The sequence below is a fragment of the Acanthopagrus latus genome, chromosome 17 (genome assembly GCF_904848185.1).
Source record: "Acanthopagrus latus isolate v.2019 chromosome 17, fAcaLat1.1, whole genome shotgun sequence".
NCBI lineage: Eukaryota > Metazoa > Chordata > Actinopteri > Spariformes > Sparidae > Acanthopagrus > Acanthopagrus latus.
This window is the reverse complement of record NC_051055.1, coordinates 24719505-24743630: the sequence shown is the minus strand read 5'-3', so window position 1 is coordinate 24743630 and position 24126 is coordinate 24719505. Positions and strand designations below refer to the sequence as shown.

At 41.6% G+C, this 24126-nt stretch overlaps 1 protein-coding gene across 4 annotated transcripts; it reads left to right on the top strand.

Moving 5' to 3' along the window:
- On the top strand, nucleotides 1–16687 carry LOC119005754 (upstream stimulatory factor 2). 4 transcript variants are annotated; one of them, XM_037073647.1, is made up of 11 exons: nucleotides 1–462; nucleotides 977–1017; nucleotides 1558–1664; nucleotides 2819–2938; nucleotides 3236–3389; nucleotides 6700–6787; nucleotides 10044–10082; nucleotides 12921–12979; nucleotides 13354–13448; nucleotides 13540–13668; nucleotides 14528–16687. In XM_037073647.1, the coding sequence occupies exons 1-11, from the start codon at nucleotides 428–430 to the stop codon at nucleotides 14615–14617; spliced, it is 957 nt and encodes a 318-aa protein (XP_036929542.1). In that variant the 5' UTR covers nucleotides 1–427; the 3' UTR covers nucleotides 14618–16687. The 4 variants fall into 4 exon arrangements, with proteins under 4 accessions (XP_036929542.1, XP_036929544.1, XP_036929541.1 ...); XM_037073646.1 differs by lacking the exon at nucleotides 1–462 and adding an exon at nucleotides 480–570; XM_037073649.1 differs by lacking the exon at nucleotides 10044–10082 and having other exon boundaries at nucleotides 5–462.
- Nucleotides 16688–24126: the final 7439 nt, after the last annotated feature.

The following is a 24126-nucleotide window of genomic DNA, read 5'->3' as shown; positions in this document are numbered from 1 at the left end:
AAGATACTTTCTGCATCATTCATGCCAGCCTCAGGACACCAAGAAACTATCACACATTCCGCCTTAAATTTTTAATTTATTGTGAGAGAGTTTGTCCCCTCACACTTTCTCTTAAGATGACCAACATGGCAGACATGAATTCGGCTGGTAATGTTTCACGGTGTTGTGGTCACAGGCGGTACAGAAGCTCGCTTTAAAGTCGTGGTCTCCCGTGTGCAGCAAATCCCTCAGCGGCGCAGCTGATGGAGCGGAGTTACCTCGGATCACCCAGCAGCGGTTTCACAGCGGCCTCCATTTTAACTCCGACACCGAGCTGTACCTCACGTGTCCTGGGCTGTCTCTCTCACATGACCCGAGTGTTTGTTCCCGTGATCACCACTTCCATCTCCGTCTGCGACACCGAATATCACTTTTTATTGAAACACTGATGGATATGCTTGAACAGAGTCTGGACAACGCAAGGTAACTGACAGTTGGCCAAAATGGCTAACTGACACTCGCTAGCAACAACATGCTATTTCGGAGAGCTAGTTTACGACGCCAGCCAAGGCCTGACCCAAAAAAAAGGAGGTTGTTAAAACGAATTTAGTGTAAAGACTGCAGATAAGTTAGCAAGTGAGGTGGAGGTACTTGCGAACTTAGTTGTATCCGAGAATACTTATTTCTATTCGAGACGAACATGATTATAATCAGATAATGACAGCTACAACAGCTAAAGATAGCTTAAGCTAGCTTTTAAACACTGACAGTTGTGTTATCATCTGCTGTAGGTGATCTGAGGACAGTAGCGATGTTGTTTGTTTTTTGTTTTTTTTTTAAACATTCATGTTGTTATGTTGGTTGACTGGCTTCTTGCACAAGTTTGCCATCAGTTGCGAGAAAGTTTGGGGTCACAACTTGTATTTTATTTTAGCACGAATACACACGAATGTTAGCTGTTGGCGTATGTTTTTAATTTATGCCGTCTGATTTGCAGCCACGAAAAGCAAGAAGAAGAGGTTGTCCAGACATCTGAAGGTAAGGACTTAATTAACCAAGCTGTCACTTACGTGTAGTTTGGAAAATAAAATAGATACAGTTTGATTGGTTTTAAAGGGGCTGGATGAAGATTAATTTATTTTAAACTCACATTTTTCAGATGCACAGTATAAATGAGGTAATAGTACACACTGATTTTTTTCTCCTGTAACTGAATAGATAAGCTGTTCTCAGATGAAAATAGGGTCCCCGGAACAGTGTTCGAAGCTAGAAAGGTGGCAGGGTCCGCCACATATAAACAACGTAAAACAGTATTAAATTTGTTTTATTTGTTTATTTAGTTTTTGGGGTTTTTTTGCATTAAAAAAATCAGCCAATAAAGAAATTTCTCCTCTGGTTAAAATTTATTACGCAAATATTCATAGTGCAACTTTTAACTAAAAACACAAAACGCTTCATCTCATAGATAAGATGTGTAACAACAAGCTCTTCAGCTGATCTCAGGGCTTGATATCTGTCTCTGTTATGTTTTTCCTCCCAACCTCACAACTGGCTTTTGTGTCCTCTTTCCCCCCTGAGACGGAACAGGAGAAGAGCAGACAGCTGTTACAATAGCCAGTGTTCAGCAGGCTGCAGCGTTCGGTGACCATAACATACAGTATCAGTTCCGCACTGAAGGTGGTCAGGTAAGTCACTGATGGCACTGGAATCGTATGCTACTTATGATTGTTGTTTTTCTTTTTTCTTCTTTCTTGTTACTTTCTGTTTCAGACAGACACTAAGTGCCCTTAATGGCATATCTGTTCAGCACTCAAAAGAGAAAGCAGAACAGCCAAGAATTACTTTAGATGTCAGGTTGAACAAACGTCCAAGGGGTGTTTGTGCGAAGACGTAATTAGCAGCCGACAGAGCTTCACATTACGTATTGATAAATGTGGCTGAAAGGGTTTGGTTGCATGCTGGGAGCATCGTGACAGTGGGAGATAATGATTGCCAGTAAACAACATTTCACACCACACAGAGTACTCTTTGTGATTGGGGCTTTTTCATACTGCTGCCACCTCACAGTAAGGTAAGGCTGCGTTTTCTTTTTATGTTATCATGTGATTTTTCTGGATGTGTTGGCTCTCTGCCCTATTCCACACACAAGTCAGGAGGACAGCTGGCTCTAAATTGCCTTAAGTTATGCATGTGTGGTTTTATTTTTTTAGTCCCATGATTGACTGGTGAGAGTGGTGTGGTCTTCCCATCTACTGATGTGGTATTCACACCTGTGGTGGTCAGTGATAGACACTGGGACAGTGATGCAGATACATTTAAAAGGGTAGAGAGTCAAGTTGGTTTATCCTCATTTGGATGATTTAAACTGGAGTGAGTTAAGTCAGCGAGCCATGTGGCTCATTAGGCGCAAACAGACTAGTGTGTGAGCGATCATGTGATTCCAGTCTGGTCCGGGATTGGCATGGGGCTGCTGTCACATGTCAGTCAGGAGGAGAGTCACATGATAGAGGAATACAAATACTGATTCTTGGAATAAACAAGCTCATTTTCTTGACTTGTTTTCAAATTGAATCAAGCACATTCTGAAGCATAAGCATATTACATCCCACACAATATGCTCGCGCTTCAGAATGTGCCTGAATTGAGATCAACGCGCTTGCTGAGATTAGGACTTTAGTGTGAGATACTGAGCTCGGCTGAACTGAAGCAACAGATATGATAACCAAATCGACAAGTCGGGTAAGGTTCTTGATCTGGCCACAGATTCCTTGTCACAGGGATCATAATAATTACATTAAAGCTCAGCTCTTTTTCTTGTGCTTGTCTCTCCTCCTCTCAGGTGACGTATCGTGTTGTTCAGGTGACTGACCAGCACCTTGATGGGAGAGATGACGGGGGAGGAGCAGTGAGTGTCGTCTCCACAGCCGCCTTCACTGGGGCTCCTCAGGCCGTGGCTCAGGTACCGAACTCTCCTTCTCTTTATCAATCATTGTGGATCTAAGAACACAAGACCAAACATATTTATTTCCACTATAGTGATGGCTTGACTGACCTCTCTGTTACCTTTGTTAACAAGATCGCTCCTACTTCTTTTACCTCCCTTTATCCCAGCTGTCAGACAGCGCCGCGTCTCACTTTGGGGTCTGGAGGGGAGACCAGTATCGAGTCTGACAGAGACTGAGGTGTGCCTTCACCTGCTGTGACTGCTCCGTTGCTACTTGTTCACCCTCTTCTCTGTCCCTTCTATCCGTCACAGGCTGTGATCCAAAACCCTTTCAGTAATGGAGGAAGCCCAGCAGGAGAGGCAGTGGGAGGCGAGACGCGCTTCGCTTACTTCCCCGCAACCGCGGTGAGCGACGGGACTGTGTCTGTGCAGGCCGCCACGGATCCCACACTCACACAGGCAGGGGGTGAGTCAGCTCTCACGCTTAATTTGGGTTGGAACTTAATACAGTGCTACAGGGCTAATTTAGCCATTATTTTGAGCGACAAACAACAAGGAAACTTTAGGAGTAGTATAATGAGAGAAAAACAGAGTTTTTCCTCAGTAGTTATAAATGAACCATGATCCTGCAGTTTTGGCTGACATAAAAGGAAGTAGGACCATAGAAGTGCTGTAGATGATAAAGTACGCTGCCCTTTATGTCGGGGACAGTGATTGAAATGGTGGTGATGTGATACAGGTGGACAGCTCCTCAGCATTTTTGTAGACTAACGTTTTGCTCACTTTTGAATAATTAAACATTTTCTGTCATACAAATCCAGCAGATCTTATTTTAACATCAAAAACATGTTTTCATGGATGAAATATGCCTCCTCGAACAGACAAGTAAAATATTATCTAAGGCCAAAATGAAATCAGTCACGCTGATCATATTTACTGTTTGTTTCATGTCACATGTCCACCCACTCTGCTTCTCTTCCTCTTTACTGCCATATGTCCTCGTCTGGCTGTACCAACTGTCCTTGTGGTTACACAGTAGTGATCCAGAGGAGGCTGGTGGGCTCTATATGCCTGTCAGAGAGGGTGGTGGATGCTGGGTTGATCTGGAGAGCAGAGTGTAGCCCTCTGGCTCTGTTAACCACAGCCAGCATCTGCTCCGTTGGCAGTTTTAGGAGTGGATCATCGGTGTCCTCTGATGGTTCTAGAAGGGAAGCACAGAGTGTGGACAAGTGGTTACTGGAGGAACTTGTAATTCATCACCCAGTGTTTCTGCTGGTATCTGTGCTTTCTGCCACACTGTTCCTGAGGAGGGCTCTGCACAGGCATGAAAATGAGAGCCAACAGAGATCTGTCCCTGCATCTTAAGACCCACTTCTCATCTGATGTCACATTTTAAATCTGAGGATAATGCTTATGGCCATAAATCCCTGCAGCGCACGGTTATTTTCATTATCTGTTAATCTGCTGATTATGTTCCTCATCATTTCCTTGGTTCTTAAAATTTTTAGACTGTTTGTCCGAGCAACCATCCAGAAGATATTCAATTTACTGTCATATAAGCCAGAAAGTTTTTTCTGAGTTGATTGACAGAATATTGCATTCATTGCGGCTCTGAATGATGCATGCAGAGGGGAAAGCAGAGCTGTTCACAAAACAAATGTGGCTTATAAAAGCTGTTGAGCATTGTTTGTCATATGTTTGTGGCAGTAACGCTGCACAAATTTCATTTAAGTACCTGCACACGGCACTCAAGCATTTTGATACTCATATACCATCTGCCTTTCCTGTTGTAAAGCTAACGTTTTTAAGATTTAGCAAGATGAACCTGGTCCATAAAACCCAGAACATCTTTAACAACTGAACGTTACAGTTCAGTTCTAAGTGCTGAATCGTAGGGAACTGGACGTGTGTCAGTTTCTTGAAGCTGATTCACCTCTCATCCAAGAGGCTTCTTCAGTTCTAACTAACTGGAGGGGATCTGCAGCCTTTTAAAACTCTGAGTGGGAGTGTCCTTACAGAGTCGTGAAGAATGCTGACCTGCTCTGAGTTTCAGAGTCATTAGGACCACTTGTGGGTCGTTGATCCCACCGGGCTTCATGTGGGTTGCTAGGGCTAGGTGAGCCCAGGTGTGAATGGTTGTTAAGCAGTCTGTGGATGGAACTCGGTACTGAGTACTCAGTGAGTATTCGTTATTCTGAAACTCAGAAAAGAGCTCCCACATGTCCTTAATGGCTCTGTAAGGACACAGTTATTACTGAGACTTGTCAGGCTAATGCAGCACATCCACAAACTACGTCTGTGTCTCTCTCTCTCACTGTGTGTTGTGTGTTGTACTCGTATCACATGACAAATACCCAGACAAGTCAGACGCCCTTAAGGCCATTGAGCAGCATCAATTGAGGCACCTCATAACTTCTGTTACACTCTAGATGCTTCAGAATAAATCTACAGAGCAGCTGTGTTTGTGGCTTGTTTTTTGTTTTTTTCTCTCCCTTCTTCTTCTGCTGATGCCATAGAAGGAGAAGAGGACCATAATGTTTCGGCTAACAGCTGATGCCAGGGCCGTTCATGAGGAAGTGGGTTGTTGTCTTCATCCTCAGTGAGCCTGGGGCAGTTTAAGCAGGCATGACATACTGGCTGAGGAGTGCACTGTAGGGTGTAGGTAGAGAGTGCTTTACAAGCTGTCATCTCCTATGAGGTGAGGGATCGTGGAGGATAAGAGCATGGGGCTCTGGCAAAGGAAACCACAATCCAACAAGACTGGATGGATCCAGGGCTGGGAAGTGCTTGACCATTCTGTGAAATATAAGTGTTGTTTGTGTGCGAGCATCATTGTTTTTGCTTTTCAACAATAGTCATTCACCAAAATTAGCCTCTTTGTCAGAGGGAGCAATTCAGTTCAAATTGACTTAGACTTGGATTTCATATGCCAGTAAATCTAGAGGGTGTCACCTTTTTAACTGAGAAAGAGATTGCAGTATCGTATATCTTGTTACTTTATTTTTCAAACGTGGGAGTCAAATTTTAAGCAATTTCTTGAATGTATAGCTGCTGCCTTAACAATCAGTTGTCTGGTAATCATTGTTATATGAAATATGATGGATGTTTTTCCATTACAAAACTCTTTTGTTCACTGTCTTGATATTTGTTCGATGCAAAACTTAGGAATTTAAGGAACAGATACAGTAAATACCAAGTTACTGGATTGATAAACGAAACATCACAAAATAATAAACTATATGCTGTTTGGACGTGAAAATCCATTCGTGTGTTATGTCTCTGTCAAGGAGTAACGTGCTCTGTTATCTGTTGTTACTGGGGATGGTTTTGTGTGAGGGGACCTTTAATTTTTGGCCTGATTTATTGAAAATGGCAGTAAACTGTGTTGGAGGCCCACAGGAACAAGATGGGGCCTTGTAGCGGTGCTGAAAGGCACAGTTTGCCTTAAAGTGGAGTGTGTGCATTTTTCTCTCCATTTTATATTTTATGTTTTGTTGTGGGTGTCTCTGGAGCTCGGGGAAAAAAGGAGGCTTGGCAGTTTTCTGTCTGCGTTGATTGTACATGAGAGGGCTTCCTGCAGTGTAAACATTGTTTTGTGTGTGTGCCTGTGAGGATTTGGGGTTTGATGGGTTTCCTTTTTATTTTTTTTTCTGCAGTGAACACTCACACTTATTTGTTGTGAGATATTTCATTAGAGCAACAAGAATCTTCCATGCTCATGTTTCCCTTTAGTCTTTTTCCTCAGTGCTAACTGATGACTGTTGTGCGCCCCTCAGGTCAGTTTTATGTGATGATGACCCCCCCTGATGTCATTCAGACTGGCACACAGCGAACCATCGCCCCGCGCACACAGCCCTACCCTGCGTGAGTATCAGCTCTATCAGTTGCTGGTTGGGAAAAGGACACAGCATTGATATGAGACAGATTTTTCTGAAAACAAATTCCCGACTGGTCAGTTCTTTTTCAACATTCTTGTTATCCTCCATGTAAATGCCACTTGAGAAAGGATATCCGGTGGTTTTTAGTTGTGAATTGTTCAGCTAAAGTTCAAGGGTGGCATTGACCCCAGTGAATTTTTAATGTTGAGTGTTCAGATTGATTCACATCAATTAATTAATTTGATTAATTTCAATCAAGACGTTTTCACCAAAGCCTTTTCACCAAATTTTTACCAAACGTTGGCTGACAATGCATAAATATTATCAACTGTTAATTGACTATAATGAAAGTATAGCTGATAGAACCAATAATGCAATTCCTTTCATTGACTTAATCAGCGCAGCATCTACACACACAACATGCACCTTTTTTTAGAGTTGCTGATCTGCCAATCAACACGAAGAAGAGGCACAGCACGCTGTTGTGGCACTCATGTTATCAAATTGCCGCACCTGGGTAGAACCATGCAGTGTAGACGAGAGATCTAAACATGTCGGTGCCAGTGTAGATGTTTTTTACAGCTTCGGGAGACGACGACATGATTGCAATTTGCAAAATATGTTCTGCCAGGTTTCTGAGAGGAGGGGAAAAGTTTTTAACGCAACAAATCTTATTAGAGCTGTGGAATTTTAAATCATCCATGTCTGCTCACTACATCTTTGCCTTTCTTACTCTCAGCGGAGCATAAACTACAGGTTAGGAAACTTATTTTCAAATAAATAAAAAAAAATGAGATTATCGGTTCTCTGAGAAAATGGATCTATATCTAGTAGCTTTAACAATTTAAATAACACACATTTGAGTTTGTCTGTGTAGATCTGCTCCCGCAATGCTCCAGAACAAATCTACACGAGCCTGACACAGACTGCTTTTGCTGCTTTTCACCCAACCCTGACTGAGATACACAACATTTAAATGAACATCTACACATATTGAGTGAACAAAGCATGCCGAGTTCACCTGAATCTAAATGCTAATGCAGGAGGAGGCTGCGAAAGTGGAGGGAGTGGGATTGTGGTTAAATGGGGCAGGGATGTGGTGTTGAGCAGAGAGAAAGAGCAGCACAACCTGTTCATATGGCCCACCTATTTTTTCAATCGATCAGGCTGATCAATAATTGGATGTTATATGGTGATAAGGCTAGAAAAACAACTTCAAAGCCTATTTAATCTACCATGAGGCTCAGTCTATGTTACATAAAGTGCCAATATGGTTGTTGTTGTTTTTAACTTTCACCACATGCTGCGAGTCTGCCCAGGGAGTCCTCTAATCTCTGTGCTGAGTTTGCTTTAAATCGATTTTATGGCGATGATATGTGTTTCAGCCCATCTTAACTGGCCTGCTTTTTCCATCTCAAAAATCTTCTGATGTTATTTATCTCTAAAATTCACCACATGCATCATTATAATCATGCACCAAAAAGGGATTACTCTCAGACTCTCTCCAACTGTTAGCCACATGCTGGTGATTGCCGTTATTAAGATAATCAGCAGGCTCACCTGAGCAAAGACAAACTTGAGTTGTCATCTTAATTGCATGATACCAGCTTGGCTCTATGGATAGTTGTTCAAAAAAAGGAATTCCAGCCAGTTTATTCTCAGAATCAGGGTTCACTTGAGTGCCAAACACTTGAGCTCAGAGATGCAGTTTTCTATGAGGTCATGTAACCAGTTACAGGTTACACGACCTTCTATCTGAAAGAGAGCCACGAGTCTTTCTTCAGAATCACTTCAAAAGTTTTCAGAAATAGCATTGATTTAATTGCCCGTCTTAATGTGCACACACAGACTTGCCTCGGCTTCCTTTTTCATCAGCAGTGTGTTTAATGAAGTCACCCAAAAATGCAGCTTACATTCTGGATTCTTTCGTCTGCAGTTACGTTTTCACAACTGCACATGGTCCGTATACTGTATAGATGAGGCCCCTTGTTAATGATACAGTCAATCAAAACTATCAAAACTGACATGGTACCAAATAGGGCTGCACAATACATTGTTTCAACATTACCATCGCTACATATCACTAAGGCAAATCGACTCAAATACATCATTCTGCAACTCCCATAGTTTTTGTTTAAAAGAGACATCTGTCTAATATTGCATGATTTAGTACAATTTAATAGCTCTTGGATACATGGTTGTGAGCCTCAAAGTTTCTTGATCAATTTATCAAGCAAAGCATTTTTTTTTTTTGATAAAATGTACTCTCCTACAAAGTTAATCCCGTCATTCTGGAATCATTATGTTTTTCCCTGTACTGCAATATAAAGTGCAGAAAAACAAAATATCAAAATGCCATTTTTTAAATTGTTTTTATCAATATTGTTTGTGTCAATACTGTGCAGCCCTAGTTATAAATGACATCACAATCAACAACCGACTGCACTTACAAGCTTTTGTGAAACAACCTGCCCATAAAACGTCTATTTGTTGGAAACACCAATGACTATGTTTGTTCCCTGTTTGGTAAAAGTCAAAGCTTGGCTTTTCGCTTGTTTGCTCACCGAAAATGAACAAACACGTGACCCCTTGCCAAATTGAGTCAGCACTGACCCAAGTGAATATTCCTCCAATTAGCACCAGGCTTATACTTAACCTTTAACTCGTGAAACTGTCAGGACCCACTACTAACACTGCACATATGCTCAGTTTTCTTTCTTATTATGAAGGTTTTTAAAACACACAAACCCGGGTGTGAGCACCACACTAGTATTAACCATCCTCCTTTCATTTGTCAGCTTGGCTTTATATAATGTTTGGATGAACATCAAGGATGTTGACTGCTTCTGTGATTTTCAAGAACTTTTTCTTAAAGATTTAAGCTCCTTTGTTGTGGGCAGCATTACGGGGAGTTCTACATCTGCCCTAATTTTGGCAGCAGCTGTGCCGTTTCTCATCTAGCTTGATATTCACAACGTAACAACACACTGCTTTCCAGTCACAAGTAAAGAAAAAGCTTTGTTGTGGATTTCCATGTGTTTGAAAGTGAATTGTTTTCTCATCTCTCAGGATGCCTATCTGCAATCTGTGTGTTTCTATTTATTTCCCCTCCCATGAATAATGTATGATTTTTGACACAAGCCTGAGAGTTATATTTAAGTTTCAGCTAATGAACAGTGACATTATCATTGGCATGTGAGTGAAATGAATGAAAACTTCAACACCCTATCTGCTATTCGCAGAGATGAAAACGAGCTGCTGCAACATGAAGGTTTAAACTGGTGAGGACAGTTTCCACATTTCTCCCACACTCTCCCCCCTCCCCTTTTTGTTTTGTTTTTACAGCAAATGAACTAATCAAATGAGCTCACAGGGAGAGAGAAGAAGCACACAAACCTCAGCTTTCCTCTCCTCCCCTCCCCTCTCAGAGGTCCCTGGTGATTCTCCCTGCTCTTGATGTGTGAGACACAGATGTAGCATTTCTTCAGTGCTGACCCTGATCCATTGTTGTTAGTCGTGCTCGTGGCAAATGTATTTCTCCATCAGGACTTGGAAATTAGGTCATTGTTCTCCATCTGGAAGCAAATGGCTTGCTCCACACTTTTATTTTAGTAGCGTTTTCAACGTGTCATCTGTCGTAGTTGTTTTGAGTTTTGTTTCTAGTTTAGCCTAGTTTCGAATGATGTACCTTTCAAACTAATTCATTGTTTTTTCTAGGTCTGTCGAAGGTGTAGGTGCATATATTTGGTAGGGGCTTTGGGGATCCCTCTGCAGGGAGATTTTAATTTTTTCAAAAAAGAAAATAGGCCTCTTCACATAATTTTATCTGTAAATAGCTTTATTGGATAGGTCAGCTTAGAGAGATAACAGAAAAGCGTTTATATACTAGAATTAATATTGGGACAAAGCAATGAGTGGTCACTATCACTGTATCTTCACCGCAAAATGATTTGCACACAGGCATTTAATGGTCACTGAGTCTTATCTTTATCCGTATCAGTCGCTGAGAGAATATCAAGCTCAAACTGCAGTGATTTGTATCTCAACGTACACTTAACTGACTCATTAGCAGGGTGTCCATCAGCAAATTTTTGCATTTGCATGAGAAATTGTTGATGGAAACAGCAAGATCATTTGTGCCTTTATTGACTGAAAGTTATTGCTTGTTCTGACATATCAAACATTTATTTCACATGACTGATCAGCTCTTTCAGTTTCCACGGCAGATTAATAGAGTTAAGTCATTGCTCCACACAGATTACATGTAACCTTCCACACTTGAATGCTAAAACCTGACTGATACTATTTTGGGGGGCGATATCGCTATAAGGAGATGAAAATTTCAGATAATATTGACCGATATTCACACGTTTTTGATCAGTGATCTCTCATGTGGTTATTAGACAGTTGTGACAAAGATACAGTATGTAAAGAATGCAGAATATTTTAGAGCTCAATAATAGATTAAAACATCTAGTATGACATTGTTAATTCAAACTTAATTTGAAATGTGAAAATGTTTAATTTTTTAATTTTCTTTTATTATTGCTTTTCACTGTTTGAGGAGCGATGGGCACTATTTAAATTCTGCTATCTTGTGCCTTCGTCTGCAATGATATAAGATTTTCCAAATTGAAAAATGGTGCCACCTGCTTCTTCTGAACCATCCTAAATAAGTTCATAACTGTACTGAAGTAAAACATTCATTTGCACTTTCTTTTGATTTTCCTGAAATTCCGTTTAAATGTGCAATTACTTCGGATGAAAACCTGGCTTTCGTCCAGGCTCAGGCTTGGTGTAATACTGTAGCCTAATGATAGGGGAGGGAAGAAGGAGTGACAAATGCATTTCTCTTTCGAGAATCGATATTAGATTTGTACAAACGTAGTCGTCCTCTACATTCATGCCTCAGATGATATGAATAAAGCACTTCAGCAATGGGGTTGTGTACCGCTAATGTTCTGGATCTCCCCGGCAACAATAACTCTCGGGAGCACTTAGATGAGGTGTGCCTCTAAGTTGTGAAAGAGGAAGAAAATCGACGTTCCTGTAGGCCTGTACATTTAGTTATTCATACAGTCATCCATTTTTTTTTATTATTTTTTTTTTTTTTACACTCTGCCGAAGAGCACTGTTGGGCTGAATCCATTATACAGCTGAAATCCCATTAAGATGCGTTGAGATACAAGAGAGACTGCAGTTTGGTTTGGCTGACTATCTCAAACGGAGATATCAGCAGTCGAGTTGTGTTGATGGGTCACGAATTCACTGCTGCAGAATGAAGATGTGTCGTAGAGGGACAGACAAGAAACAAGAGTGACCTTACAGGACGTTATCAACTTCATGCAAAGCTGTACCGAGTAAACAATGGTAAAAATTCTTCTCACAAGACTTTCTTTAGCAAAAATGCACTAGTCTTTTGGTTCATTTGGTTGTTTATGATTCATTTGAAACAGGGTAAGTGATGTGTTAATTGTCTTTTCCATTAGTGTGACGTAACTTGTTTGAAATTCAGTTGGCCACCTATACAATACGTGAGCGTACTGTTGGCCTGTTCATGTCGTGGTGGGTGGTTGGATAAGTGTCCCTGTCACGTCTCAGGGACTTAATTAACACAATACCTCAGGGAAGACACAGAGACAAGACACAGTTGTGTCATTAGCGTACGCCCAGACTCCAATAGACAGCATCTGGTTTTCTACAGTGTTGTAATTTTACAGCATAATAAAGCGAAGTGCTCGCTTCAGGCCACACCTGGGAAGAGGACAGCCTCCAAGAATACAAAGGTTGGACGGGTCTCTGTATTCCAGTCAAAGCGGCCCAGCTTCAGGCCGTCGAGGGACTGCATGTGTAGCCTCATATGGCTGTGCATCTTTCATTATTACCAAAGGCTCTACACAACTTCAGAGGCTCCTTTTTTAAATCACACAGCGGCAGTGGCGACGTCTGTGATTACAAAAGACTCAATTTTAATGATAAGGGTGATGAATGGTTTTTAATAGGCACAGGATTAGGTGAATTTTGGGGGGCCTGGTTTGGTTTTGTGCCTGATTGTTGGGTAGTCGGTGTCGGGCGATATTGTAGTGTATGAAAAGTGTTTGTTTCCTGTCTGTATGCAGGAAAATGGACGGACCGCGAACACCCAGAGATGAAAGAAGAAGAGCGCAACATAATGAAGGTGGGTAATTAGCAATGACTGTGGCTTTTGATTTGAGCAGACACTGCAACACAATGCACTGTGGTGCCTAGATGGAGCATTTCTGTTGAAAGAAAATCACCAAGCCCTGTCAAAATAGTCTATTAAGAATAGATGTTTGAAGATTGGCCATTAGAGGCTGCTGTTGAGCTGTCAAAGTCAGGCAGGGTTTGGTACCTAAAGTGCAACCACTGAAATGAGGAGATCTAGGAAATAAAAATCTGTTTTCTTTAAACTGAAATTACCTCTGATCTCTCACTTTGTGAAAAGAAAAACAAATCAGAAACTGCTTGCGGTATTTATATATTTATCATATGAATAATCTTTTTAATCTATCTTTTTAAACATTCCATCAGTTGAGAGGCGGCGGAGAGATAAGATCAACAACTGGATTGTCACTCTTTCCAAGATCATCCCAGACTGCAGTATGGACAGCACCAAGACTGGAGCAGTAAGCAGTCTCACTTGCTTCAGCACTGCTACTAACTTTTTACAGAAATTTCTGTTTCAGATGCTCACGATTCAACTCCGTGTCCTTCCAGAGCAAAGGAGGCATCCTGTCTAAAGCGTGCGACTACATCCGAGAGCTGAGGCAAAGCAACCAGCGGCTGCAGGAGAGTCTGAAGGAAGTGGAGAGGATACAAGTGGACAATGAGCTGTGCAGGCAGCAGGTATGAATATCAGTTAGCCTCAAGTGAAGTTCCCAGTGCTTCAATAATGGGCAAAGAAAGTCTATGAATGGTAATGTAAAAATCTTCCTCTGAGGTGGCCGTGTGTTGCAGATAAATAAAGTTATGTATAATAAGGCGGCCATCGTGGGCTGCATATGTGTCTGTGAAGATTGCCGCTGCATTGAATAGATCAGTTTGCTTTGGAATGCTTTGCAACATCCTTTCACTCAAGTCTGAGAAGCATGAAATCCACCTTGCCCCGTTCGCATCAGTTCTCCAAAACAAACCCCCTGAGACCAGAGTCTGTAGAGCTGATCATCACAGCCTGACAAAGAGGATAAAAGAGTTTGCACTCATATAATGAGAAGTGTTACCTGAAATCACTGTTTGAGAGACTGTGGGAATAATATACACAGGGGTTGTGTGAGAGCTAACTGCATGCTAATGCACCCAAAATATTGTGAAGTATTGCAGCTCTGAAGCCGCCACATCTCCCCATTGGATCCCAAGCACTCAGCAATGTATTCTTATTCTGATGCTCATAGCTCAATATCCTTTCCTCGGTCCCACAGTGGGGAGTCAGGGAATTGGGGAGTCACCCAAGAGAAATGTAGCAGAGATGACATACCTCAAGATTTGATAATCCAGTCGGTTGTGGACAGAGGTGTCTTTGAATAGGCCTGCACATACTACTCTTTAATCCCCAGGATTGAATGGCCCTGTGTGTACATTACACACAGACAGCAGTCTCAGTCTTCAAACGAGAAAGTTTGGTCAGTAAACTCAAAGCTATATTAAGCTGTCACAGGGATGAAGATGTTGATAATGAGATTTTTTTTTTTTGTTCTTTGTTCTGAAGATTGAAGAGCTGAAGAATGAGAATGCTTTGCTGCGAGCGCAGCTCCAGCAGCACGGCATCGAGATGGTTGGAGAGACGCCACCGCAGTGAAGCGGAGACAAAATGTACAGGGAGGGGCACCACCACCCAGACATCCAGCTGATGGGGTGGGGAAAAAAAAAACAAGGACTTGTGAAGAATCACTTTCATTTTAGTGAATGCGTCCTCCCCCTGGGTTCCCAGGGCGCAATCCCTTCACCGGCCAATTGTGGCTGTACTTGACTGTTCCAATCCTATTGAGATAACCACCCGTTACAACTCAGCAGAAATGTGCTTGGAGAAAAGATGGCCACTCACCACCATCAGAGTGCTTTTCTCGCACTACCTGTGAAAGAGAAGTTCTTTTGAACACCTCCTTTGTTTTGTATTTATGTAGCCTCACTCATGGACTATGATATTTGTCATTTTGTTTTGTCCCCTGACAGTTTATTTTCCTCCCAGATTATTCATTTTGACCTAGTCGATGCTTTTATTCTGTTTGTGGTTTTGAGTTCTGTATTAATATGTTGTTTTTAGCTGCTTTAATTTATTAGTCCGCTTGCTGACAGAAGCCTTGATGGAGACCAGTTACATTGAAGCTCATGCACCCCAGAGAAGCAGACTGAATTTTAAGTGTGAAAACATCAAAGTATGCACAGCATTATGAGTCTACAGACTGAAATCTTTTGACACACATAGCTTACCTAGACCCAAAGACAAACAAGGAGCTGTGCTGTCCTGTGCTTCTGGGCTGATTTATATAAATATGACTTCTCATGTTTGAATACAGATGTTACAGAATGTTAAAGCAGATTATCTCGGGGAGTAAACAATCAATAACTCATTAACTTTCCGCCGGTCCTTTTTTGTCATGACGTGTGCAATCTTGGAGATTGGTTTGAAAAAAAAAAAAGAAGTGGTATACTTGAATTGTTGGGCATTTGCTTAACCAGAAAAATGACTCAAAAGTCAACAGAATAGTGTGGAAAGAATCAACTGCTCAGATGCAATTTAACCACAAACTAAAATGTACATGTGTGGAACATGAAGACTATTGACAAACCTGACGCGCTGGGTTGCGGACGAGAGAGGAGAGCGGTGCAAATTCCAACTTTTGCCAAACTATCTATAGGCACTGTGTGTTTTATTTTCAGCTCTCGTTCATGTGTGATTTACCGGTGACTCACTCCGTGTAAGAATAATCCCCACGTTTCATTTTCTAGCTGTTTGCTCTATTTCGGTATTGCAACACTTCAAATGGAGCTCGACGCACAAGGGAGGAAGGCACCCTGGAGAGCGGTACTGAAAGACTATGCTAACTATGGAAAAAGAGAACACCGAAATCCTGTGTTGCACTTCTTAGTTGAGCAAGACTTGTTCTCCATGAAAAGAAGGAATAGTTGGAAAGTGGGGAAACTTAGAAATGATCCTGCATATTTCTCCACCCACTCAGGCGAACAATAAGTAAACCGTAATTGGTTGTACAAACAGCAGAAGCCAATATTAACATTGTTGATGATTTTGTGAATGAATATGCATGATGTATTTTTTTTTTGTGTTTTTTTTTTTTGGTTCCCCTTTGGGCGATGTGAGTGAACAGAGATATCAAGCTTCGGAGCCACTTATTAGAGCAGGATTGCCTCTCCCTGTGTCAACAGCTCAGGATCCAGCAAAGCAAAACCAACACTCAGACCCCTGGCAAAATCACATTTTAATATCTCAGACTGTGCAAGTTAACAGCTTGTGCTTTGGAAGCGCTGTTCTGCTACTACTGCTAGATTCAAACCTGATAGTGCAAGTGTCTGATCTATCAAACGAGGCTCCTAGCCAAAGTTGAATGATAGATGTTTTTGCAGCAGATTTTTTATTATTTTTTTTTCTAACACCTCAGTGCGAGGAGAGCAGAAAATGTGAATGTGAAGACATGAATAATGCTTTGGAAGACGGATGTTTGCAAATGAAAGGTCACTCGTGGCTAATTCTTTTTTTTTTGTTGTTCTCCTCACGTTTCTTTTTCGAAATGGCAAAAGAAAGAAAAAAAGACTCCTTTTCTCTCTGTAGCAGCCTCACTGTTCTCAGGTTAGATTGTAAGACATCTTTTCTAAGTAAAATGGTGGAAATAAAACTTTCACTAGCAAATAACCTTTGTGGACTTGTTCTTCTGCCCAACCTGGACATGTACAAAAATCCATACTTCATTACTTCTGTAAAGTTGGTTCCCAGTCCCTCGTGTGTTTGTACATTTGTACAGTCAGAAGCTGATGAGTTTTTCATATATATGAGAGAAATTTGTGTGGGCCTTACTTCATGTTTTGGTTTCAGAACCTCTGAATTGTAGTGTGTAAAATCATCTTAATGATGATCACCTATTTCCTCCTAATCAATCCATTTTCAATTTTTTAACACTGCTACACATTTAATTCAGTCATTACCAACGTAATTTATTTGCTATCGAAGACCCTGGAGGACCCATGACGTTCGTTCTTTGCAGATATCCGATATGCTAGATACCAATGTACGCACGTATGTTTTTCCTTCAAATGTCAGTGAATGTCAAATCCCTCCTGAAGAGGAATGAACATATTTGAATACATGTTCTTCAGTGATGCAAAAATACCCAAAAAGTCATATTGCAGCAAACAATCTGCAAGTTAAAACAGCCTGAAGTAAAGATATCAAATGCATGTAGTGGAGTAGAAAGTACAATATGTTGGTGGGGAGGAGGTTTGAAATAGCAGAAAGTGGAAATACTCCTTTAAAGTATCTCAACATTGTACATAAGTCCAGTTCTCAGTTACCATCACAAAAAGAGCAGCAGTGTTGGAAGACGTCTACTCTTCTTGTGATGGTCCCTGCTACATGCAGACATCACAAAAATGCCTTTTCAAAATGTACACTGGGTAAAATAAGAGAAGAGTCATGGTTCACAGTGTCGCGAACAAATAGTTCAACATCTTATCAGCCTGTCGTATCAACAGAAATGCTCGTAGCCTTATTGACTGATAGTGTCAACATGTTGATATGGCTCACCAGCCACATGTGCTCTATCTCTGCCAAAAAAAAAAAAACGATCGAGTAAATAAATTTTCCTTCAAGAAGAGGTCAGAAAATCTTATATAAAAAAAAGCAAATGTGACTTTTCTATTAGTGTGGCCTGTTCAAGATGAGCTGCCACACTTTGGATTTAGATTAGATAGTCTTCTCTGAAGGGTGCAGGGACAAAATGATGACCTTTCACACCTATAGATGGCTTTACAGCAACATGATAGATTTGAAATGGCCACAGATCAAAAGTCCCGAGCCTTACACAGCTCTAAAATACTCCTGGACACGCTTGGCCTATCAGCATTATTCGCTCTGTATTTTAAATTTAACTCCAGATGTAGCATTTTCAAACATCCTCCGCTATTAAAACAACAAATTTGGAGGATTATGTGACCTTGGAGAGAGTACGCGCCCCTTCCTGCGTACTCTTAAATTCATACAATCAGTTGATCAACACAGAAGCAAAGTTAAAACCAGCGAGTGTCTGGACCACAGAGGGCACCTTGGGTGAGAGAGATCAATGGTGGATTAAAGGAGCATCTCAGCTCTCAGCGAGATTGAGTTTGAGGCATTAAAGCATCACTCTGCTGTTCTTAAAGAGGGAGCAGCCATGATTTGGATAACTCAAGCACAGACTGGGATGCTGTACACGTCCAAACAGTCAGACTATTTATAACTTAAAGACTCTCTATCCATCAGTTTTCATTAAACTGACACCGTGTGTTAGATTTGCCTCGGCTCTGTCTCGCCTCCTACTCCCCCCCCCTCCCGATCCATTGTCTCCAGGCTTGTCAGCTGCCATTCGAACACACACACACACACACACACACACACACACACACACACACACACACACACACACACACACACACACACAGCTAGCCTGGCTGGCGTCTGTGTGTCCCTGTCTCTGTTTGGCTGATCTCTGATCCCACGTACCTCTCTGATTGGGACATACGTTCTCTGTCTGCCTGCCTCTTTCACCCCAAACCTGCGAAAAAGCTCTCTGAAGGAAAACCCTGCAGAGTTGAAATGAAGTCAGTCTGGAGAGAGAGGGAATGGAGGGGTTAGTATGAGTGTAAATATGAAGTGTGCACTTAAGGGGGAATGTCACTTTTACCTCTCGGTGCAGATAATTCACTTTTAAATTAATTGATGTATTAATTGGTAGAGGGAAGGGGATCCGCTTTGAGCGATAAATTGTTATTGCTGAAATTACACGTAATGGATTTGGAACAGAGGTTTATGTCCGGTCAGTAGTGAGCAAATGTTTTCACGTGTGCCTGGAGGGCAGGACAAATCCGCCTGATGTAAAAAATCCTTTTTGTGGACTGGAATTTTTTTTTTTTAATTTGTGTTAAGTCACGTCCGCCAAAGCACACGGCTGACTGATTTTTCATTGGAGTCGCACTGGCCCAACTCATTCTGCTGGAAAGCCACAGCTTCATGTCCTGCAGGCTGGTGTTACCTTTGTGCTTTTTGGAGCTACAGGAGCACACAGTCAGGAGGATGCATTGTCCGCCGCCTCCCCCTCTCTCTCTCACTCAGGTTGTTATTTGTCGAAAAACGGCTGACAGAGGGAGTCCTATTCCACCTGACACACAATGCTCCTCATGCCTTGTATACCACACCGACTCTGATTTCTTCTCGGGCCCTACATTAATAACTACACAGCTACTACACTGCTCCTGTCTCGCTCATAATGGTATCAGCACAAAGGTTTGCATTCCGCTGCTGTCAGGAGACGGGCGGGGGGTTCAGGAAAGCGAGCGCAGATTTTTCTCCGGAGCAGCCGCGGTCTCGGATTCATCTGTATTTTTGATCAAACTGACAGGCAAATTCTGTTTGCATACGTTTAAAGTCAGGTTTAGACTCCACAAATAGAAAGAAACAGCAGGGAAGTGTAGAAACTGATGTTTCCTATGATATCTACGCTGTTTCTAATCATTACTGTGTTTAATTTAAGACTTTCTGACCACAAATGTCGGATGAAAGAAGCAGAAGTTGGTGTTTATTTATATCATTAAGTGAACTTATTTAAAGCAACGTATGTATCTATTACGTGGTATCGTTTGTGCTGATCCAACGGACCCATAGACAAGAGGAACAGCGAGGCCTGTTGGTCCAAATTTATCCGAAAAAAAAAAAACGTGAACGTGCCCCCTTGGATGCCCCTATCGTGGATAAGAAATAATAAAATACAACTGGTGCCCTTTTGCCCCTCAGACATCCTGAGTCCGCCCCTGCTGATTAACATACTGTCACTGCGAATACATGAAGAAAATGTCACTGTATCTGATGTGGATGTTTCTGATCATTACTGTGTGTTATTAAAGACCCTCTGAACGCAAATGTCAGACAACAGATGTGGATGTTAGACGCTACAGCAGAAGTTGTCTGCTTTGAAATTCATTTATATCATGAAACAGACTTTTTAAATCTCTCAGTGAGGCCTGTTAAGAACAATAAGAAGAAACAACGAGGCCCTGAGGTCCTGACTAATGCTGTATGGCAGCGAATTCACACCGAAAATGTCACCGTTTGTGATCATTACTGCTTTTTTTTTTTTAAGATTTCCAAACCAGACAGCAACATCAGTCACAGCTCAGCTTTAACTTCTGGATGGATTTAATTCTCAGTGAGACCTCAGTCCATTAAATTGTTGACGCCTTGTACAACAACCTGATTAACAGTAATCCATATTGTTTTTAACGATTCATCAACTGTTCAGGCATCAATCAAGTGGAGAAACACTCGACTTGGAGGCCACAGTTTGAATTATAAACATTTATGGCCACAGCCAATCAGCTATTGGCAGACACCTCCAGGAGGGCATTCACACTGACATGACAAATATCCAGTGCATCACACAATATTGCAAAAGGTGTATTAGACTGACAGTCGGCTGTATTTCTGCTTTAGACCACACACCAAGAGAGTAAACAAAAACAGCAGCATTTCCACTGAAATATATTTCCATGCCATTGATGAGGAACGAAATGCCAAAAAAAGCTCATTTATACCTCGTGCCATCGTCTCGAGTGGGATTTTTACTGTTTACTGGCCTTCCTTAAGAGTTTTATTGGAATGAAAACAGAGCTGTTAAACCTCTAAAACAAACAGATGCAGCTATCCAGTCTGATCTCTATATTCATTCATTGTTTTCTTATCTTTTCCAATGTTCATATTTCCATCTTGAAAGGCGGCTTCAGGGAAATTATTCTCACTTTCTTTAACATTTAAGTATTGAGTGTTTCTCAACATTTTCATTGATTTGTCAAGGAATGATGCATAGATCTTGGTGAAAAAAACAAACTGTTGACAGGTGGCTGGTTTGTCTGACTGAGTACAATTTGATGCGGGTCTGAATAAAAAAAGCCAGAGACATCCAGGTTCATATTGTATTTGTCAAGCTGAGATTGAAGAAGGTGGACTCAAATGCGGGTGACGCCGGGCAGGCAGATCAGTGGAGGAACTTTATTTCCACAGTCAGCATCGGCAACAGGAAACTGAAAAGAACCGGCAAACACAACAGACTACTCAACAAAGACTGAACTAATGACGGGACTGAAATACAAAGACTAAACGAGGGCACGAGGCGCAGGTGAAGAGAGGCGGAGAAGCACAGGTGTGGAGAATGAACTGACGAAACAAAAGAGCAGGAAAGGAGCTGATAGGAACGGGGCCGGGCTAATGAAGCTGATGCAGGGCAGGTGTGGAGGGAAAGGCATGCTGGGAGAGGACAACAGACACAAGAACACAGGAGGGAAACAGAGCAAAATGCTGCATTCACGTGCTCAGATGGTCCGACATGCCGTCCTTCAATGTGTCACGTTGGAACAAAATGTTGAGAGGTGTTTCCGGTGTTGGAGTGACAAGAGGGAGCGATGGAGACGGATCCTGTAAGTCACCAATATGCACATTAACAACAACCAATGTTTTTGTTTAAATGATTTTTAAGACCCAGCTTGAGGGGGACGTTCACATGAGTTTCCCTGGTTGAAAATATGGTTTACTGATCATTCTGACACCACATTTACACACCAAAAGATGACAGAAAACAGCAATCGAAGGAGACAGTAATGGCAGCACCATGACATTATTTGATATTAAGCTTGACTATCTTGATGGTACAGTGGAGCCTTGGCGGAGGTATGCTCTCTACTCATTACTGTTAAATTTTTAAAGAGCATTTGACGGTAGAGAGCCGACAGGAAACATCTGTCTGATTCCTGATTCATTGTTTGCGTTTTCTTTGACTCTCTTTACTGTCAGACCCTCCTTTTTTTGAGAAACGGTGCCATGTAAACACGCTTTAATCTTCTTATCGTCTTTTAAAGGAACTTTGGCTTATGCTCAATAATATCCTGGACATTCCATTAATAAAGCGTAACATTCCTCTAATCTGCACAAACCTGGGGAATTCCCCGCAGTCACCAAAGTGCAGAAACCCATTAACCTGAGCTCCATCCTGCCCCCCAGAGTCTGAAATATGACACTGCAGCGTTGAACACATTCGGAAGCAGTTCGTTTTCAGAGGTCGTCACTATTAAATGTTCTTGTGTTTATTTACAAATTTGATGTGACCGTGATGCGCCAATGCTGGCGCCTCGTGTCCTAGATTTGAGGGAAGTTGTAAACACTCGAGGCGACAGTCTGCCAACTGTTTTGGTGGAGAGTGGTGTGTAGGGTTTGGCAGAAGATGAATATGTTGAACGTCTCGCAGCTCCATATAAAGCAGGTAGAGATGAGGAGGAGGAGGAGGAGGAGGAGTGGCGAATGGGGTGAGAAGTGGACGGGGACGGGAGCAGAGGACGATGATGAAACAGGGGACAGACGGGGGCAATGCCCTCGACCAGGAGAGAACGGTGGAGTGGCGCCTGCAGAGGTGAATCTGCCCGCCACGCTGGTGCCTGGCTTTGTTTGGCCAGAAGATTCCTGCTGATAGCCTCGGAGTCTGCGAGGAGACACGCATGCTCAGTTTGAGCACAAGCCAAAACATACATGCTTGGAAAGCCCAGATCCATAGGCTCCTTTTTTTTTTTCCAAAAATGTCTCTTTTAATCAGTTTTGTTTTGTTTCCTTGGATGGATGAACCTGGATGTTATATTTTTGTCCTGGCTCAGTCAACCGATGTCGTTCATATTTCTCACAGGCTGAGTCATGCCCAGTGAGACACCACAAACAAAACCTGACATGTGTTCGTCAAGAGCGGACATAATGTTCTCGCAGACACGGCCCCTCTCTGTCGCCCCAGTCACAGAAACACACAACAACATGCTCTCGCTTCATAAGTGAGGAGTGTGGGTAGGATCCAACAAATGTGGAGCCATTCATGGTTTGTATTTGTTGACTCTGATGTTGTGGTCACCCAAAGCAAGCAGCGGGGTTATCAGTGAACGAGACAGACTGACGCAGGGGTCCCTGCATGTTGTTTCACTAATTGAGTCAGCGTGGGCAATTTGTACAGTCTTTGAAGATATAATGAGAATTCAAATGGCCTCCGATTTTTATCAGCATGCTCAGTACATCGTTTATCAGTTTGTACCTTTTTTTTAAATTTAGCCTTTTCTCCTTATTTCATTTCCACCATTATTGATTTTTTTTGTGTGTGTGTTTATTCACAGCCTGACGTTGCTCTGGAATAGTTTTCTTACACTGACAGGTTAATTAATCTGAAGCTGTTTATCGCAGCTTCACTGATAAGGAGGGAAGTAATTCTTCCTTTTTTTTAAGAGTTTTGCTATGTCATGCGATTGACGGTCTGGATTATTATTATTATTATTATTATTATTATTATTATTATTATTATTATTATTATTATTATTATTATTATTATTATTACCCCATTATTATTGTAAATATTAAAATTTGTCAAACTACACAGTTCCTCTTTTTAAATCCACATGGTTATGTTTGAAATGCCTGCTGCGTGGCAGGAAATGGGTCATGATGATGAGTATTATACATTTATGTAATAATACATACGAGACTTTTTTTTTGTTTTGTTTTTTTTAGAACACTGCAACTCGTTGCCATCCAGACTTGCTAAACCTCATCAGATTACATTATATCGGTCTTTATCTAATACATATTGAAACGCCTTGACTCTCAAATGGCGGTTTTTTAATCCTGGCTACCATTCCGCTGCTCTCAAAGGGATTTAATTTGGTTCAACTGCAGGTTCCTGTGTATTATGCAAAAACTGAATGTGTTGAAAATGAGGGGCTAATTATTCCATTTGAGAGGTTGTAATTACATCCTTTAGACTGAGCAATGGATATTCCAAGTGGCTGCCTCTCCTTTTAGTGAGGGATTTCCTGGGTCGAAACAAGTGCTGCTCAGTGAGCCGTGCGATAGGTTGACCCATAGCAGTCTTGGCCTTTTTACTGTGGGAATCTCCAGCTTCCAGTCTGTTCCAGGAAAAGTCACTTTTTCCTTTTTTTTTTTTTTTTTTCTTTTCTTCTCACTTTTCTGTAAAGCTGAATATCTACAAGTGTGGCCTCCAATACGGATTACAAATTGCCTTCATATAC

Bases quoted from the DNA above. Each gene is read 5' to 3' on its own strand.
- LOC119005754 (XM_037073646.1), top strand. From the start codon at position 512: ATGCTATTTCGGAGAGCTAGTTTACGACGCCAGCCAAGGCCTGACCCA. The intron at 1,018-1,557 runs GTAAGGACTTAA...TTCCCCCCTGAG, and splicing joins GGTTGTCCAGACATCTGAAG to ACGGAACAGGAGAAGAGCAG. The intron at 13,669-14,527 runs GTATGAATATCA...TTTGTTCTGAAG, and splicing joins ATGAGCTGTGCAGGCAGCAG to ATTGAAGAGCTGAAGAATGA.